At 49.1% G+C, this 17,623-nt stretch overlaps 9 protein-coding genes and 1 non-coding gene across 14 annotated transcripts; 1 reads left to right on the forward strand and 9 right to left on the reverse strand.

Moving 5' to 3' along the window:
* Positions 1 to 1,145: 1,145 nt before the first annotated feature.
* Positions 1,146 to 1,767, reverse strand: FOXG_18036 (uncharacterized protein; the record flags this gene model as incomplete). The annotated part of the gene is made up of 2 exons (XM_018398076.1): positions 1,146 to 1,646; positions 1,696 to 1,767. The coding sequence occupies 2 exons, from the start codon at positions 1,765 to 1,767 to the stop codon at positions 1,146 to 1,148; spliced, it is 573 nt and encodes a 190-aa protein (XP_018233836.1).
* Positions 1,768 to 1,845: 78 nt separating this feature from the next.
* FOXG_18037 (uncharacterized protein) lies at positions 1,846 to 1,971 on the reverse strand (the record flags this gene model as incomplete). The annotated part of the gene is made up of 1 exon (XM_018398077.1): positions 1,846 to 1,971. The coding sequence occupies one exon, from the start codon at positions 1,969 to 1,971 to the stop codon at positions 1,846 to 1,848; it is 126 nt and encodes a 41-aa protein (XP_018233837.1).
* Positions 1,972 to 2,193: 222 nt separating this feature from the next.
* Positions 2,194 to 2,692, reverse strand: FOXG_01214 (uncharacterized protein; the record flags this gene model as incomplete). Its single annotated transcript, XM_018378019.1, has 2 exons — positions 2,194 to 2,396; positions 2,452 to 2,692. 2 exons carry the CDS (start codon positions 2,690 to 2,692, stop codon positions 2,194 to 2,196), a joined length of 444 nt encoding a protein of 147 aa, XP_018233838.1.
* Positions 2,693 to 3,143: 451 nt separating this feature from the next.
* On the forward strand, positions 3,144 to 3,640 carry FOXG_18038 (uncharacterized protein; the record flags this gene model as incomplete). Its single annotated transcript, XM_018398078.1, has 2 exons — positions 3,144 to 3,241; positions 3,508 to 3,640. 2 exons carry the CDS (start codon positions 3,144 to 3,146, stop codon positions 3,638 to 3,640), a joined length of 231 nt encoding a protein of 76 aa, XP_018233839.1.
* Positions 3,641 to 3,860: 220 nt separating this feature from the next.
* Positions 3,861 to 6,294, reverse strand: FOXG_18039 (uncharacterized protein). Its single transcript, XM_018398079.1, has 4 exons — positions 6,034 to 6,294; positions 5,275 to 5,981; positions 4,821 to 5,207; positions 3,861 to 4,765 (listed from the first exon to the last, which is right to left on the reverse strand). The coding sequence occupies exons 1-4, from the start codon at positions 6,182 to 6,184 to the stop codon at positions 4,040 to 4,042; spliced, it is 1,971 nt and encodes a 656-aa protein (XP_018233840.1). The 5' UTR covers positions 6,185 to 6,294; the 3' UTR covers positions 3,861 to 4,039.
* A 371-nt stretch (positions 6,295 to 6,665) lies between these two features.
* On the reverse strand, positions 6,666 to 6,748 carry FOXG_18040. The gene has a single exon. It is a non-coding gene; the product is annotated as a tRNA-Lys (tRNA).
* Positions 6,749 to 6,846: 98 nt separating this feature from the next.
* On the reverse strand, positions 6,847 to 8,089 carry FOXG_01217 (catechol O-methyltransferase; the record flags this gene model as incomplete). 2 transcript variants are annotated; one of them, XM_018378021.1, is made up of 3 exons in its annotated part: positions 7,601 to 8,089; positions 6,991 to 7,542; positions 6,847 to 6,941 (listed from the first exon to the last, which is right to left on the reverse strand). In XM_018378021.1, the coding sequence occupies exons 1-3, from the start codon at positions 7,847 to 7,849 to the stop codon at positions 6,900 to 6,902; spliced, it is 843 nt and encodes a 280-aa protein (XP_018233842.1). In that variant the 5' UTR covers positions 7,850 to 8,089. The 2 variants fall into 2 exon arrangements, with proteins under 2 accessions (XP_018233842.1, XP_018233841.1); XM_018378020.1 differs by having other exon boundaries at positions 6,847 to 7,542; positions 7,601 to 8,064.
* Positions 8,090 to 8,149: 60 nt separating this feature from the next.
* FOXG_18041 (uncharacterized protein) lies at positions 8,150 to 11,831 on the reverse strand. Of its 4 annotated transcripts, XM_018398083.1 has the most exons (6): positions 11,330 to 11,831; positions 10,868 to 11,055; positions 10,755 to 10,808; positions 10,553 to 10,615; positions 10,220 to 10,447; positions 8,150 to 10,019 (listed from the first exon to the last, which is right to left on the reverse strand). In XM_018398083.1, the coding sequence occupies exons 2-6, from the start codon at positions 10,968 to 10,970 to the stop codon at positions 9,400 to 9,402; spliced, it is 1,068 nt and encodes a 355-aa protein (XP_018233846.1). In that variant the 5' UTR covers positions 10,971 to 11,055; positions 11,330 to 11,831; the 3' UTR covers positions 8,150 to 9,399. The 4 variants fall into 4 exon arrangements, with proteins under 4 accessions (XP_018233846.1, XP_018233845.1, XP_018233844.1 ...); XM_018398082.1 differs by having other exon boundaries at positions 10,868 to 11,831; XM_018398081.1 differs by having other exon boundaries at positions 10,553 to 10,808; positions 11,330 to 11,736.
* Positions 11,832 to 15,763: 3,932 nt separating this feature from the next.
* Positions 15,764 to 16,254, reverse strand: FOXG_01220 (uncharacterized protein; the record flags this gene model as incomplete). The annotated part of the gene is made up of 3 exons (XM_018378022.1): positions 15,764 to 15,770; positions 15,886 to 16,172; positions 16,225 to 16,254. 3 exons carry the CDS (start codon positions 16,252 to 16,254, stop codon positions 15,764 to 15,766), a joined length of 324 nt encoding a protein of 107 aa, XP_018233847.1.
* Positions 16,255 to 16,388: 134 nt separating this feature from the next.
* Positions 16,389 to 17,601, reverse strand: FOXG_01221 (uncharacterized protein). Its single transcript, XM_018378023.1, has 2 exons — positions 17,449 to 17,601; positions 16,389 to 17,391 (listed from the first exon to the last, which is right to left on the reverse strand). The coding sequence occupies exon 2, from the start codon at positions 17,324 to 17,326 to the stop codon at positions 16,535 to 16,537; it is 792 nt and encodes a 263-aa protein (XP_018233848.1). The 5' UTR covers positions 17,327 to 17,391; positions 17,449 to 17,601; the 3' UTR covers positions 16,389 to 16,534.
* Between the last annotated feature and the right edge of the window lie 22 nt (positions 17,602 to 17,623).

Below are 17,623 nucleotides of genomic sequence, written 5' to 3' on the forward strand. Positions count from 1 at the left end.
CCAAGAAGAAAGAAAGAACCCCAAGGAAGAGGAATAATAAAAAATAGTGGAGCGAAAGCCATTCATTGATCGAGGTCGGCGAGCCAGACCGATAACCGTGTTGCTCACGGGCACGCGTTTGGTACTGCTGGCACTCGGATACCTAAGTACCTAAGTTACCTAGTGCTTGCTTAAGAGCTCCAAATGCCCATCAGAGCCTTATAATGCAGTAGAAATGTAGCATTAGTGAAAATTAGATGTATGCTTGTGCATGGAAAATCCAATCATTGGAGTATGACGGCAAGAGATACTTTTTACAAGTCTAACTCAGAATCATGATACACTACTCCTCACTACCTTGACATCCGACAACACAAATATAATCAATTCCTTCAAAAAAATCTCCTCATAGACATCCATTACTTACCATCACTATTTGTCACTGTCTGGTCTTGCTGCTGTAGTCTTCTGACAGTTGGACGACAGTGCACACCAGCGTCAACAAAGTGGCATCCAACAGCAAACCCATCATTCACCACACGAAGAAGGGCCCACATCCATTGCAGACCTTGAACTTCGAACTCTTATTTCTTCTATTGCATTTCCATTCCCTTACATCAAGAAACTTCCTTGGGCCGCGCTCTCAACGGCACCTCAAACACCGCCCAAACCAACCTACGCATCTGACAATTTGCTGACGTCTGGTGGTCAGTTTACCAAGACAGACGCCTTCACAATGGATCTTTAATCTGAAGATCATGATGTTATCGACTCCGATGTTGATAGTGACGATTTGGAGATAGTTTATTACAAGGCTAATAGAGGCTTTTCACCATCGTGTGGTCTCTGCAGGTTTGACTTCCGTATTGATGACACTGTTGTCGTTTGTATGCTACCTTTCTCGCGAATGAGATGGTTCGCTTCTGACCCTGTCTAGTCAAAGAAAATCGCAACCACGGTGACATTACATCCCTAGGATGTGTCTACACTCGGTAAAACTCTGCCTCCATCCCCCCTAGAGACCAAGAAAACTTGAAAGATTAAGGCAATGCATCAAGAAGAACTAGTCTAACTCTAATAAATCAGTACTAAACTTGCCTAAGTCTTTTTTATCACTTAGGACAGAGATCACAAGCTTTGTCGCCTCCCCTAGTTTCCAAACGCACTCAAGATCGGTTCTCCCTCCCACGAATCGGCACAGCGAATGTTTTGATATCTGGGCTTGCGTAGTCCAAGACGTTCTTCCTACCGGCCATGACTTGACCAATTTCATCGCACGGCTCCCCTCCCTCAACGTGTCGGACAGCACTAGCGAAGCCGAAAACTGCCCACTCAAGTCTTCTACTGAATGGGATTTTGATGTACCTCGTATTATCGTTAGGCACGGGCTCAGACAGATAAAGGCTGGTGACTCTCATATGCCATGGGTAAAATTCCTCAGGTTCTATGTCGTCCATGTCCACCAAGCCAAGCCAGAAGTTGTTTGAGTAGACTGGCAAGGGAAGGTCGAGGCAATCGAGACGTACTTGTCCAACGCATCTCCGACGACCATCACCATTTTGTGGAAGTGAATCAGATCGTTCTGGAAGAACTCCCCAAGATCTTTGTTCGTACCTCATGTCATGCTCAAGAGTTTGGGCGACTGTCAGAAAGCGTAGCTTGATGTCCTATTCCGATCTGTGAGCGCATATCGTATGAAAGGATAGGTGAACTTACATCATATCGTAATACGAATTGCAGTGGAGTGTCTTGATGACGAGAAATGCTCCAAGAGAGACCCGGTTCCATGTTCAGAGAGGGCAGCTCATTATCCTCTGTGATGATCACTTCCCGGATTCCCCCATGATCCTCAGAGTAATAGGTGTTTCAGTAAGCCTCAGGTCTGTTGCGAGCGTCCCTCTTCCTGTATCTGGCCTTGAAGACCAAGGTGTCTTGTTGGGTGAGGCGGCGGGTCGATAGAGACCTGGCGTAGCGCAGCCCTTCGACTTCCATATTCTGGGCTCAAATAGAGTTGTTTCTCCCAATGAATAGACTTTTAATCCAAAAATTGGGACGGTTTGGGTCCAGCCAAAGTTCTCGTAGAATGAGACGTGCGCGTTCACGCATACAGAAACTTGCAATGTATTAGCATATCTCTTCTGGAAGACCACCGTTGATAGCTCGTCTCAGGTCCGCAGCAATCGATTCCTTGATCCACCGTGTGCGGCGCTTAGTCTAAGACATAGGAGGTAGGAGGTAATGTTGTCGACCGGGGGTGACTTCTGACAGATTGAACGGCCAGTTCTCGACCAAAGTCTTGGGCTTGACTAGTTTAACGCAACATGGGTGGAACCCTTTCTCTACTACAACGCGTTCCTCATATGCAGGTTCGTACTCGCCGTACCAGATGCGAGGATAGAGTTGACTGACCGGATTATCTGCAAAGAGTCAGTGATGGCTTACACTACAAAGTTCATTAGGGCATATACATACAAACAACAAATTCTTCACCAGCTTCAAATTCGAATCTGCACAGGCCGCAACTGGGGTAAACCATCGTGGCTTCCAAAGCCTGAGGATCAAGATCCGGTTCGTAGTTAGCACCGATATCAGAGCCAAAGTTGGAATCAAGATCAGGATCAAGACCGACAGAGTCGTGGTCAGAATCACTCTCATCTTCGCTCGGGGCGCTTGGCACGACCGATTCCACTTCATTGTCGTCGGAGGTGGACATGATTGAGGAATGTCGAGAAGATGAAAGAATAAATCCGCAATATGGTGTTGAAGGAAAAGAAGAAAAACGACAAGAGTGTTTGTAGGTGGAAGCAGGTATTTGAGGGTTTGACCGTGATTCACACTTCCTTGGAACAAGGAAGATGCAGTCACTGCGCGGCCCTCGGGGAGTAGACCACAAAGCAAGTACGCTGAACATGCATATCCAAATGCCTTTGCAATAACGCATCTGTAAGTCGCGGTGATAATGTAATCCTACCTACTTTGGGCAATTTGTTTGAGATTCAGATTGTTCTCCCTCGCCAAGGCCGAGATGTCCTAGACTAGAACAACTCCAAGTACTATCTCCCAAGTCTGAAACGGATTCCCAGAAGGATCATATGGCGATCCCATCGGAGAAAATAATCCCACTTAACTACCCACCGTCTTCTGCTTCTTCGTAGACGTTCCATATGTCAGCTGCGCGAACACCGAACGTCTTGACCATCTTAGAAGCAGTTGCACCAGATGCTGCCTCGTGGGCCAACACTTTGTCCATTGATGAAGGAGGGTGAGTTTTGTGAGGAGAAGAAAATGAAAAGTAGACCCTAGGAAGATTTATAGCTGGTATATTAATAGAAAACGTGGGCAGTAAATGTGACTTCTCTCTTCACTCTCATTGTTGATACTGCTGGACCTATTGTTGGCAGTGCCTGGCAGATGCCAAGAATACCACCGGAAGACTCCTACGCGAGAGGTGACAACAGCCAATTGACAAATACCGAACAAAAAGAAGAAGGAAAACTTGCAGAAACATTGTTCTTGTTAATAGGTTAGGTGGAAGACACGGCAAATGCCTGCCTACCAAGATGGAGTGGAGTACCTTACTTCAGACTTGGACCAGCATCACCACGATAGCACCAAGTTCTACGAAAGATCAGACAAGAAGAGTCTTGAGTTCACGAAATAATAAAAAGATAATTTACTAAGACTTCAAATAATGTCAGTGCTTATCATTCTTAATGTAAATAAGCCGTTGGAGGAGTTACGTCAAAGCACCAAAACACAAAAAATGAAAGCAACGAAAACGCTTACAATCAACATGTGGGAACAGTCGGAGGCGAACATCTCCTTTTTTTGCATCCGCTATTTATCTTGGACTAGAGCTTAATGAAACAACTTGATATTCACGGGCCCCAAGGGAATGAAGGCAGATTGCTTTGTCTACCTAGTTGAGGTGGATATGCTCCTTACAAAAGTCTACAAAACATCCCTTCACTACCACCCATCCAGCCCATCCCAATTCAGCTACGTAGTACGTCAAGGGAAAATATTTGATCAAGAAATATCAAGGGAGACCTGTTGGGTTTCAAACAACGACAGAGAACGTTTTGACCACTCCCGGAGCACGTCCTCCAGACTCAGCCTCACGGGCTAGCACCTGGTCCATCTCATCTTTTAGTTCGCTGCTCTCATGATGACACACTGAGTGACAGGTATAGTCCCAGCACCTGTAGCTTTGCCATTCAAGGGAGCCTGTAAGTGGTAGTTCAAAGTACTCTCGGTTCTTGTCACGCAAAGGCTCATCCACCTCAAGCCACTTGATCTTGTTTGTCGGCGGCCAGAAGCCGTCAGGGAGAGGGACATTTTTCGACTTGTCACAACCAAGCCAAATCTTTCCTGACGCAACCATGAGAGGCGCCTCCATGTAATCGAGACGGATTTGCCCGAGAGATCGTTGATGGCCATCGGCGTATGTAAGGAGCATGCCGACAATTCCCACATCCTTAGAGTATCTCCAATTTCGGCATACAGCAACCGTCCTGACATCCCGAAGCTCCGCAGTTGACGCAAAGAAACCTTTGCCTGGGTAGGCAGTGGACTTGGAAGGGTTCGGAAGTGAAATGTCGATGGTGTGCTGGTCCCAAGTCGTTGCTTGTTCAAAGCCCAGCCAGAACGTTGCTCTGTTGGACTTGCAACATAGCATTCGAGATGGATCGGTCGGCGACAACGTAGTGATCGGCTGATAGGTGAACTTGCTGGGCTCTCCAGTTTGAAGACCGAGAACAAAGTTCCGGCCTTTATTCGTACGCATCTAGAATAGTATTAGTGTGTTTATACCTAGCATCGAGGGTATCATCGTAACTTGCAACAAGGGATTTATAGATTGGATGCCATGTATTGCCGCGACCTTCAATTCGAAGCCAAAGCTCCGCGATTCGCTCGTCTCGATCAACGGGTACGTAGAACCAATCACCTTCATGTTCGTTGCTCACATCCACCAACTGTGAAGATGGCCCTCCCATGTTGTTCGAGATGATGTCACAGATAGATTGCTCATCTATGAGAACGGAATAACCACGGCATCCAGGTAGATTCCAGTCAACTGCACGGATCGGCTCATTGTTGCGTCCTGGTAGAGGAGGAGCGAGCTGGGAAATGTCCAAGCCATCAGGCAGAACAGCCCAGCGCCTCTGTCGGTAGTCGGCCATTTCATTCTTTCTCTCAGTTATGGCCAAGTCACGCAGCTTCAGACCCTAAAAGCGCAAAACCAGTAAGTAAGTGAAGATCACCGGTATTGTCGAGGATGGAAAAGTAACTTACATCGGTTTTGTATTTGAAGCTGAACGGAAGAGCCTTTCGACGGTTAACAACCCATCTCAAGCCTTTATCTCGATTTAGTGAAGTAGTGTTGTCATCTTGAGTGATGACAACTTCACGGATACCCAAACAGTCTTCGGCGAAGTAGACACTGACACGGATGCCGGAGGTAGCCTCGAAGAGCTTCGTGTCACTCTCGCTTTTACGAGTGGTGGAGAGAGACTTGATGTACTGGAGACCCTCAAACTCAACGTGCTGTGCCCAGATGGAACGCGACTTGGTCACCTGGAGGGTGGCATGCCGAGGTCCCGCAAAGTCTTTGTTTGACCAAACGTCGTTGATGAGCTTCATCGCATATTCGCTCAAGCAGTAACGGCCAATATTCTCACAGATCTCGAAGGGAAGACGATATCCGACGATAGCCATGAGCTCTTGGGCAAACCTCTTCTTCAATCGACGTACGCGGGCTGCTTCAACGGATGGAAGAAGTTCAGTGTAGCCGACTCCGTAACTGGTACGGTCCCTGATGGCGCAATGAATGGAGTCAGCAAAAGGGAGACTTTTTGCAACCATGTGCACGCATTCTGAGTGGTAACCTTTCTCAAGGGGACGGCGACCTTTTGCAAAGTCCCAGCCAGTTGGCTCAATGCGCTCTGGCTCAATGTACTCACCTGCCCAGGTATCGAGCAAGTGAGGATTTCTGGGGTTGACTGTCGCGAGTTAGTAGGGGGTTGGGACAGATGATTTGACAAGGGTACATACAAACGACAATAGAGTCACATGGCTCAAACTTGAAGCAACATAGGCAGCATCTAGGCAGGACCTGCGGTTCCTCGTCTTCCCGAGGTTGAACAAACTCGTGGTACCAGTCTGGAAAATCAACTGGCATGACATATAGCCCAGCGAGAGCCATTTTCCCGACTTTTCGATTTGTTCGGCTAGATGGGTAGAGATGATGTCGTCAGCTATCTCTCAAGGCAAGAAAGATATGTGGCAGCGAAGGAAAAAGGACAAATAACGACGAGAGAAGTATCCTTGAGCTTTGGCAGTGAAGCCATATCCCAAGAATGAAAAAATGCGGCACTCATTTATACATCTTTGGAGCCAGTCACCAGGACATCTAGCTTTTCAGGCAAAAGCAAGATATTAGGCAACAGTGAGGGCAATGAATATATATACGTGTTAATTTGTGTCCTTTACCTTTGTGTTGGGGCTGAAGCCTCTTTTTAACTCTCAACCTTATCACAGCAGCACGAAACTTGAGTCACCAAAAGACTGTAGCCCGGATGGTATCCTCATCGGCCAAGCCTATGACCTACCACAACACCACTACGAAACACCAAAACACCAAAAAAAGAAAGCCTCGCAAACGCTCGCAATCGAAATATAGGAACAGCCCGATGCGGGGGTCGAACCCGCAACCTTGAGATCGCGTACTCGTAAGAGTCTCACGCTCTACCGATTGAGCTAACCGGGCGTGGCTCTTAATTGGATGAGGTGGCGTGGGGACGAGGGCGCTTGTGAGGGCGGGGAGCCCGTGATGATTCTTTTGGTGTTGAGGGGCAGTCAGTCACTTTAGAGTTCGCGAGATGCTGGAGTCAATTCTATTGATCGGTAGGTAAAGAGTTCTAATCTTCGCGACCAGTGCATCTTGTAATCTCGACAGCGTCCTTCAATTGTTAGCGAGAGTAATGACAGTGGTTGCATGGGGGTACTCACAGGAACACCGGTTGGCTCAAAGCTATGAACCAACTTACTCTCATACACCAGATTCGGATCCCCCTCCTCCTCATTAATCTTCTCCTCACCCTCTCTCTTCGCATACTGTTTCGCAGTTCTATCCGCAAACCCCTCCTTCTCATTCCCCCCCTTCGCCGCACGCTTCTCCGCAACACTACTCCTCACATACGCCAAATACGGTGGATTCCCCGGCTTGATGACGTTATCAGCCGCCAGAACACTACCCGGTCCTACGAGCCCCAAACGCTCACAGAGTTTAAGATCGCTCGTGTACGCGGGCTTGTAGTGGTCGAGGAACATGAGGTCGATTTTGGAGATTGTCCCGTTGGCGTGGAGGCGGGCTAGGCCTGCATCACTGGGGCCGACGATCACGCGGGCGATGTCGCGCAGGCCGGAGAGGTCGAGAAGGGATGTTATGACGGCGGCAAATTCGGGGTTGCGCTCGAGGGAGAAGTAGTGTGTGCCCCCGGATTCGCGGACGGCGTTGGCGAAGAGGAGGGTTGAGTAGCCAACGTAGCCTCCAAGTTCAACCTACACCAGTACCAGTCAGTAAGTTCCTCACAAAGGGTAAAGAGACCAATTGGCGTACCATGACTCTGGGCTTCACTTCAGCGATCAGATCTGTTACAATCTTGCCCTTGTCCTCACCCACGTTCATGAGATACTTCTTCGTACGTCCAAACTCATCAATGGCTTGAAGGACACGCTCCGGCGAGCCTCGCAGCTCATCAATGTCTGACCGACCATAGATGTAGTGCAGAAGCTCAATCTCACGCCCATCGTCGAAGAACGTTTCTTCTTGCTCAACGTAAGCTTTCTTTTCGTCAAAGGAGGGCATTTTGTCGGTATTGTGCAACAACAACACACCAGGTCAATATGCAGTGTGAACCGAGTAAAAAAGGAGCGGGAGCAATGAGCTATATGTACCTACACGAAAAAGATAAACAAAAGAATCGCGTCACGTAGTGTACCCGTCATTCATTCCCCTCACCAGCTGCAGCTTGACTGCAAGATGCATATGAGATGCTCACCGGTGCCTGCACTCGGGACCCCGATTGAGGGTCCTGGCGGGGAGAAGACCGTCCGGACACGGTCTTCGGGTGGGGGCTCCGGATATTCCCATGACGCGCACATGCAATTCTCGTCATCATCTGCACAATCTGCTACCGTTAATTAATTAACGCGAGATAAGGTTCCCTAGTTGATCTGATGGTTTATTTTTATCGCCTCGAGAAAGTACTGTTACTGTCAGGTGTTAGTACTTCAGGTGACTGGGCATCCTCTGATCTGTTCAGATCTCGTCCTCGACCGCCACCTCGCACAGCATGCATGTCTCACAAGGTACATTTCCTCGTCCAACAGATCAACTCCGTAATAAACTTGTATTACCTTTATCCCCGATCTTTCTCGCAATTACTATCAACCCGGCCTACCCCAGCCTAAGCATCATCTCGAAATCAGAAAACAATTTCTCCTTTCCCTTGCGAAAACAACCCTTATAGAACCGTTTCCCTATAACCTGTCCCAAACCGAAACCTTTCCCCAAACCAGTACAAATGAGAGACATGAAAGATAACTGACCCTGACCTTGATCCACCTTGAACCCCTTGAGATGCCATTTTTGTCTTCGTCTTTTTTTTTTAGTCTTTTTATGGTGTTTTCGCCGTATATAAACACATTCCTTTTCGCTCGCCGATTTGTGAGCATAAACAAACCCTTCAAGGTTCCCTTCCAATCCATTGCCATGGTATGCGCACCGACAACTCAAATGCCTCCATCGTGAAAGGAACTCCGAACGCGCCACGCAGTTGATGCTAACACATGCCGTAGTCGATTTCGCAGGCTGATCGGTCGTCGTAAACAGAGTGAACGCCGTAAGAACCGCCCTGTTGGGTATATAGTTGCCGCTCCCACGGTGAGTCAGACCGACAATGTCGTCAAGGCCAGAGACTCCGAATCGTCTCAATCCCGAGACTGAGACTGTATCCATCCTGTCCGTTTCTTCATACCCGACACCGCTTTTCCTGCCCTCAAAGTATAAACGAGACGATATAGCGACGCCCCAGTAATGTTCGAATGCAACTCCCAGTTCACCAATTCGTAACCTCCTGCTGAAAAAAAAAAAAAAACTAAAACTGAAAAACAATGTCAACTCCCTAGTCGATGCCGTCCCTTCCAACACCTGTGACCTTGATTGTATCACCCGGCTCTCGCCAGATCCGAGTGCCCTGCAATGTTTGTACCGTCTTCAACTCGAGATGTGAGTTGCCAAAGACCGTACTCGCCAAAGATACCGACCGCAATGCACGTTTACCTCTGCGCCGTCCCAAATGCAACTTCAAATCCTGCGCCTTGTTGCTACCCCTAATCCTCAGTGAGCGGACCTTTCTAACCCCAGACACTAGCAGGAGCACCGAGACCGGACGACTGACCCCAGACACCGTTGCCACGTCCCCAGCCACCTGGGGAGGCAAGAGGAGTGGTGGATCGCTTCGATGAAGCTGAAGTTGTGGGTGTACCAGAAGGACGAGTTCCAATGGGAGCTACAGAGGCACCAGCCTGGTTGGCCTTGGAACCAGGAGTCAGATCCCGAGAGGGAGAGCCGCCGGTTGGGCTGGATGTACTTGTACGGCTCTGGTTACCCACAGCGTTGTCAAAGACCTTGTTTGTGGGTCCAGCAGCCTGTGGGCTGACTGTGCTGTGAGGTCGCGAGTTGGGCTCGGTGGGAGGACCGTGTGCATCACCACCAGAGGCGGGAGTGCCAGCCTCGCCAGTAGGGGGAGCACGGCCTACGCTGTCATAGGCAAGAGGGGAGTGCCCACGGATGCTTGAGGGTCCGCTAGGGACAGGGGCACCTGTGCGGACATTACCAGTCTCATCCACGTATCCTGCCTTGTCTGCAAAAGGACCCTCACCATAAAGGGCACTTCGTTGACGGGCAATCAACTCTCGCGTCTCCTCCTCAGACATGTGCTTGTTGGGCGGCAGAGGCACCTCGGAAAGGACGGCTACGTAGAAAAGCTGTTAGCCCATGCTCAACAAACTCGACGATATTACATAGATGCTGCTCAAAATTGGGAGGGAAGAAACACGAGCGGCGTCTGGGCCAACGACATTTTCGGTCGCCCATGACCACATTATTTTTCTCTATATGCCATCTTGTTTCTTTGTCATAGTTGAATGTGCTACACAGTAGAGGGAGGCCTACTTCGCTGATATTGCTGCTCTGTGTGCAGGTTTCGAAGCTCTCGCTCCCGCTGAGCTGCCATCCGTCTCTTAGCCTGCATGACCTGCTCTGCCTCGTTGGAGCCTCGTGAAGGTTGATGACGCTGGTTTGCGTAGAAGTTTTGCAGATTGGGTCCCTGACCACGGGCGTCATCAAAGTTGTTTACCGAGTGCGGGCGGGGGCCGGGGGTGTGATGAGAACCACGGGAGTCTGCATGATCTTGTCAGTATGTTTGTTGGTACACTCAACCAGACCAGTTCATCCGTTCATGTCGGAACCTTTGGCAGGCTTAGCAGCGCAGGATAGAAAACTCACGGCGACCACCCATTCCATAGCCCTTGCCAGACTTTTGCAAGTTCTCGTATGCTCGATCGACCTCTGAGATTGGGTCAGTTTGATTGATTCGTAGAGTCGAGTCTTGTTCGGATTTCGAATATGCCAGCCAAGTCGTGCCATCAGCACAGGCTTGAAGGACAATCGAACTCGACAAGATCTCTGAGCGTGCTCCATCACATACCATCGAATTGATACGAGAAGGCGTAGTCATCCTGGGGCTGAGGGCCGCTGGCGCCTGTACGAATCAATGCGTTAATTACAATTCTTTATCGGTCGATCGTGAATCTGGCGTACCTGCGCGGACCGGAGTAGTCGAACCCTGGTGCTCCCAGTTATTCTGCTGGGTGCTGGGAGTAGAAGACGACCACTGGGCCTGAGGGTTGTCGTAGTAGGACATGTTGCAATGTTCTCGGGGTTGAATGGGAAAAACCGGGACGTAGACGATTCGGCTCGGGCTCTTTCAAATCTTGGACAATAAGGGTCTATTGATAGAATGTCTGGTCAGTTTGGTGCTGTTGCGGAATGTTGACGACAGAATGCGACGGCGATGTGCAGCGCAATGCGAGGACGGTGCCAGAAACAAGGGCAATACGAAAGGTGATGAGGAAATTTGCCGCTGTGGCCGACGTCAAGATGCGCACCATCGGCCAGCTAAGACATGGATCCATCAAAAGGCACCACCTAACGCTCCGGGGCCCCTCGTCGCAACACGTTGACAAATCGACCATAATCCTGTGCGTCGAGGTCTCGACTCACCCAAGAGAGATAAGAATATGATTAAGCTTTGTCGGTGACCTTTTCCGCTTCGTTGGAAAGTGAGCGCAAGGCAAGGTTTACGTTTACTCGCCACGGGCCGTATTCTCGGGAATAAACCACGCGAGGGTCTCGGAGGGACGGAGAAAAAGTGCGAAGAATTAAAAAATCGCAAGAAGTCGGTGACGAGACGAGAGACGAGTTTAACACGACGGACCAGAAGAACGCTGTCGAGACCAAAGCCGCTGCAAGGCAGACGGGAAAATCGAGGCGGAGGAAGAAATAGGAAGAGGTACCGTAAAGGTAAGAGGGAGAAAGGAAAGGGAAAAAGGTGGTGGTGGTTAAGATGATGAACAACTCGTCGACTTGGACAGGGCGTGACGGGATAGGTTGGGTTAGAATTGAATGGGGGGAGAAAAAAACCAGGGCCGAGTGAGCGGGAAAGGAGAAGGAGTAAGCCTAGCCTGGCTTCTCTTTGCCCATCAATCAATCAAATCAGGAAGTAGCGTCGTGTCGTGGGGAGTGGACAGTGGAAACTCACTGGACAGGAAGGACAGGGCATTTCCCAGTGGGCACAGGCCAGAGAGTGACTTTTGGGGGCGCGTAGTTGGCAGGTGCCAGTGCAGTTGAGGCCTGCGGGTAAATCGAGTACTTGAATCAAAGTATCGGCTGTTTTACGGCATGCAAATCATGGTGGTTCATTGTATGACAGCCTGGCCAGGCTAAAGGCGGAGTACATGAACTGCTTGTACCTCGATTGGCAGAACCTAGGTACAGGCAATCACGTTGCAGTACCTGCCAGGACGAAAGAATACTCGATCCATGAGATTTTTTGCGATGTCGGGGTATAAATGAGACATGCATTCTGTGATCGGATCGATTATTCCGATCCAAAGCAAAGCTGACATCTCTTCTCTCACTTTCTATTTTGGTGATTCCCCTACCATTGCGTTCTTTGACTGGTAACAAAGGAACTTCAATACAGCGCAGTACTGGCCTTCAACATGCCCTGGCGTAGAGTTGGTCCTGGCGCTGGTCGCCCGTTGTCCGTTGAACGCCCAGGCGCCGGGCCCAATCCTCTTTTGATTCGATAACGGGGCTAATAACGGAGTGTGAAATGACGACGTGTGGGGGGTGCCATTTCTCGTTTCTTGGCCCTTTTGCCAGCAACGCAACTCCACGCTCCACGATGCCAGCAGATGATGTCCACGACGGGTGGGTTGCCAGTGCAGCTGAAGAAAGGGAAACACTGTGCGAATTTACTGATTCTCGAAACATGAGGTTATCATCAACTTCAAACAGAGTATCGACCTCAGCCAATGCCTCATTCATTAATGTGCGTCTACCGGAATCTGCAACAATTCAATCGCATTGCACTATGGCCCTAGCGGAAAATCACTGGACCCCGAGATAACGACACTGATCCAGCACCCTTCCCCGGGCAGGTTTATCCCGGCCTTTCACTAAACCTCGGCCGAAGCTCATCGCGCCATCCGCGGGCTTCCAGCGCTTCAGTGCTTCGCGATCTTCTGGGATGCCCAGGGTCTTTGCCTGCTCCATGCGTGTATCAAAAGCACACAGACATGACAAACCTCTCTCGTGAAGCACGGTTCAGGTACAACAGCGCAAACTTGCATGGGAGATGAACCAAGACGGGTCGCTTAGGGATGCACCTCATTCTGTAAACTTGGCGCTCCACGTATAACAGTGGGTTATACTGGCAAAGAAGGCAGATAAGTTTTGGATCGGCAATAACCAGTACAGATATATCCAAACATGAATCGCATTAACGCAATATCAACAATGGGTGTTGCACCGCAACAGCTTGCCAAAGCCCACTTACAATATCCTCTGCAATCAAAACGCGTGTTTCCACATCTTGGCACGTTCTCCTTCCCCTTTCTTCAAAGTCAACATCAATCGGAGGTATTGTCTTTTACATCTTCAAACGAGCAAGCCATCATCTTGATATTGTGGATACGCAAATTACCTTTATTTGAGCGTACCCCTTTTTCCGGGATTGCGGTCTTGACTTGACCTGTGCTGGGGATTTTAGCGGGGTGCTCTTAGACGCCGATTCATTCCATGGGTTCGAGCTGTGGATTACCGCCAGCCAAAGTCACCTGAATCACACCTCCAAGTCTTGAGACTTGACATCTGCGATTCGCAAGAGCAATGTTTGAGGGGCAGGTTGTTTGGGTTACAAAGGTACGGCTCATGGGTTGCAGTCGTACCTGCGAGTGTACCCGATATGACATGGTTGTCGGCAACTTGACGTCGGCTGAACGTTAAATAGCATGCATGGAGCTTGAGCTACCAACGGACGTGGACAGTTGCAGAAAGATATCACGCATATCTCTTGCAACGGATCGCAATACCTGTGACAAGAAACATGGCGGTGCAGCATGTTTCAATTGCGTATGGATATCTTGCAGTCGCTTCAGCTTTCACACGAAACATAAACGAGACTGGCCAGAACATTAATAAAGCCTCAAGCAATGAGCACTGTGTCACAAGTTGGAATGAAGGATTACATTCAAATGAATTGCGGCGTTCGGGCCGTTGTCGATTCTCGCGATTGGAAAGCTGTCAGCCAAAGACGGACCTCCACTCAAAATGCCCTCCACCACCCGGTCACGGCGCATGTCAACATGATTCGATTCTGATGATACCCTGCCGGTCGTTGGGCGTTGAGCCTCTGACGCTCTTATTCCGCCTGGAAAATGGACCGTGGAATTGTCCCTCTGTTTTCTTTCATGCCATCATCACCGTGATACCACGAGATCAGCGCCCGTAGACATCCGGCACACCAGGCGGCACTTGGGACCCGGGATTGGCCCGAAATGTTCGGAATGGTCCCCAAAGATTCCATTGACGATGATTAGGCTCTGTTATCTGAGACCTGGAGTGAGACATCCCCTGAGATGAGATCTCGAGCCGACTATCTTGATTTTGGCTTGTGATCCTCCCTGCCGTCGGCTCTGATGCTTATGCTTTAGCGAAGGTGACCGGAGGACGCTTCATCAAGAATGACATCTTTGCGATACGTCTGTTCTTCATTCAGCTACTGACGATATTCCAGTTAGCACTCTGGGCGACAGGGATCTAAATGGATAGCCCCAGATGGGTGGACAGACTTGGCCAAAAGGGTCCACCACCAAGGGAAGTCCACCTGTCATCGCGGGCAGGTCGTCGCTGTCTTCCAGAACATGCTTCAGATTGACTGGTCTGTCGCTTGATAAGCCTTCCGGTTATGCAGCAGCAGGCAACGGCTGTTACATTCTGACGCACAACGCATGTAAGGTCGGTCCAACGTGAAGTCTGCCTTGTGACGACACCGGGCGACGTTATGTAGCCCACAGATGTGCTCTGTACGGCGACACCAATTCCATTTCCATCTCTACGCCACACGAGTCACTTTTAGCCAGCCAAGATGCGAAAACTATATGGGTCTGCCTGCCCGACTTTGGCAATTAATTCTCGAACCTTTGTCATCTTCGGATAAGCGTCCCAAAAGGTGAGCTTCCCCAGACTGCTACCCCACAGTTATTGGTTCATTTGACCACATGTTGGACTCGTCAGCACCCATCATGCATTCTCGTCACCCGACGCCCCAAGGTTTTGACGTATTGTAACTGCACTTACCATTCGCGCTTCAATGCCCTCGAAGACGTTTCAAGACTCATTCTCAAAAATTGCACAAAACATCTGTTCTTCATGAGTTGCCGTGCCGCAAGTATCCATGCATTGTAATTGCTGTCATTAACCAATGGAACCTGAGATTTTTATCCATCAAGCATACACCAGGGACTCTAAGATCCAGATGACCTGGCCAAGACATGTTCAAGAGCGTTAGCATGGAATTGTCTCCCGGCCGCGGCCTATTCCTCCCAGTCGTAGGAGTTTGTGACCTTCCTATGTCATTTTTCTTCCATCAACGCTTATTAGTACATTCTAAGTAATGATCGAGCCTGCGCTTGAGTTTCCTGAAAGCCGCTCGTTTCGAAAGTAGCATCCTCGACGGTATGAATTGTTGAAAATCATCTTTTCAGGCGGGGGTTGGGCAACTAGTTGAGTTACGGTTGGAAAGCCTCATTGATTAGTTCGGAAGAATGTTGACAGGAAAGGCCTGTCGGAATACTATATATAATAAACCGGCCCCCCAGGCTCACCTACATTAATAGGAGTTGACGTTGAGCAGCTAATCACTTCTTAACCCTAGTAGTTGCAGTATATGCACGATTACACATGTATGCACGGGTTCGTGCTATCAGGGAAATATCGTTTCAAACCGACTAAGCATCGTATATATCATAAGATAGTCTCATACTATCCTAGACCCAGTACCCAACCCCTACCCCTACTCCCAGATAAACTCCCCAATTTAAAAGGCATGACCCATAGCCATACTCGTGAAATCCATCTTCAGCAACGAAATCAGTTCCTGCAACGGCCCGCTCAAAACATTCAAACTACACTCATCTCCCTCAGCATGTTGAATAAGCTCACTCAACACCATACAAGATCTGTTACAAATCGGAAAAAAGAAGCCTCCTAATCTGACACAAGGAGCTCCTCGCTCAGCTAATCGCTGTCCGAGGACAAAGATATCCATCGCAGTTAACTCGGGGATACATTTGCCGTTTTCGACGTGCTTCATCATTGTGGATGCTTTTTTGAACTTTCGTTCACAGGTGATGCAGTCGATATTTTTGCTGGGATTGGGATTGCGAGCTGCTTTGTCTTTCTGCTTGTCTTCGTGTGCTCGTGCTCCGACGGCGAATTCAAGCCAGTGGTCAAAGTCCCCAACGACGGTATCGACGACTTTGGATTTGGGCTGATGTTTCTAAAAGGGCCAAGTCAACACTGTGATAGTTATGGATACAAAGGTTACTTACCTCAAGAGCAGACCTGGCCTTGAAATACATCTCACACGTAATGCAACGATTATGAGCTTCCACCTCATGATTAATGCGTTCCGTGCCAGTTTCGAAAGACTGCCCACAGTTCTTGTAGTTACAATCTCTCAAGAAATATTTCACCTCAAAGAAGAAGGGGAAATCTTGAGCATCGGGATATGATTCAGAGACATTGGATGCTGGTGTGTCTGTGCTGCCTTGAGTGTCTAATAGTTTCCAGATAATGTGTCTGGTAGATGAGTTGGAATAGAGTTCTCCCCGTACGCCATAGTCTATATAACCTGGAGATTCAAATACTTGCACCAAGCCTCCTGTTAAACCACTTCTTGATCCTGACCCTAGTACTTTGCCGCACCCTCGAGTCCAAAGTTTCTTCATTCTCAGATGAAACCTCAGTATCGATATCCCCATCTTGTGTGCGGTTCAGACCACAGCATTCCGAGTGACTAGCTGCCGCCGCAGGAAGGCCCAAGAGCCTCGCCTCCAAAAGCCCAACCTTTGCCTCCCGAATTATATCTGCAGCAACCACTTCCTGCTCACCTGTCGCTCTTCTCTTCCAGTAAAACACTTGATTTGGATCCATAGGCTGAACACCAAGATACCCTGGCACTGCATCGCTGAAGCCACATTCTTGTCGTCCACGAGCGCCGATGTGTACTTGAGCATGGGCTGAAGCAGCCTCATGCTGAGTTGATTCGCTTGTACTGGAGTCGGTGCACTCGGCGTCACAGTAGTTGAGAACCATTCCTGGGTTCCGGTCCTTTCTACCCATGATGACTAGTCTGCCGACCCCAGCTCCGGGAATAGAACCACTAGGACAGCACCAGGCATGTTTCATCATGACCTCATGCGTAGTGTCATGAGTTCCTTGTCGAGACATCATTTCAGTTTGCCCTTCAGAAGTACAGCTTGGGAAGCGCTTTTTGAGTTTATCCTCATCGAAAGTGATACCCAGATGGGAAGAGAGTTGTTGCACCATCCACGCGAGAGGAGCGTGCACAAGGCCTTCTTGCTGTCCAAGCTTACCCATGTTACCGTGATCGCCTAGAAAGAAAACCTGATGGACGTTGTGTCCACACATGTAAGTTGGACTATAAGGACTTCTTGTTTCGTGCAAAGCCAGAGCGTGAAAAGCATACTTCACATCTGTCCAAAGCATTAGCTCTTGTCAACACCGTTATACCAGATTATGTCAATAATCACTATTTGGAACATGGTCTATGACCTTGTTCTTGTACTTGCTTCGATGAAGATAAGACAGTGGCTTCGCGATACCAAATAGTGGAATACCCAGCGAGCCAACTGTGTCAAAACAGCACAAGGCATCGACCTGAACATCATCCCAAACTTAAGAATGTTAGAGCAATCAGCTGAGGTG

Source organism: Fusarium oxysporum, chromosome 1, assembly GCF_000149955.1.
Source record: "Fusarium oxysporum f. sp. lycopersici 4287 chromosome 1, whole genome shotgun sequence".
Classification (NCBI taxonomy): domain Eukaryota; kingdom Fungi; phylum Ascomycota; class Sordariomycetes; order Hypocreales; family Nectriaceae; genus Fusarium; species Fusarium oxysporum.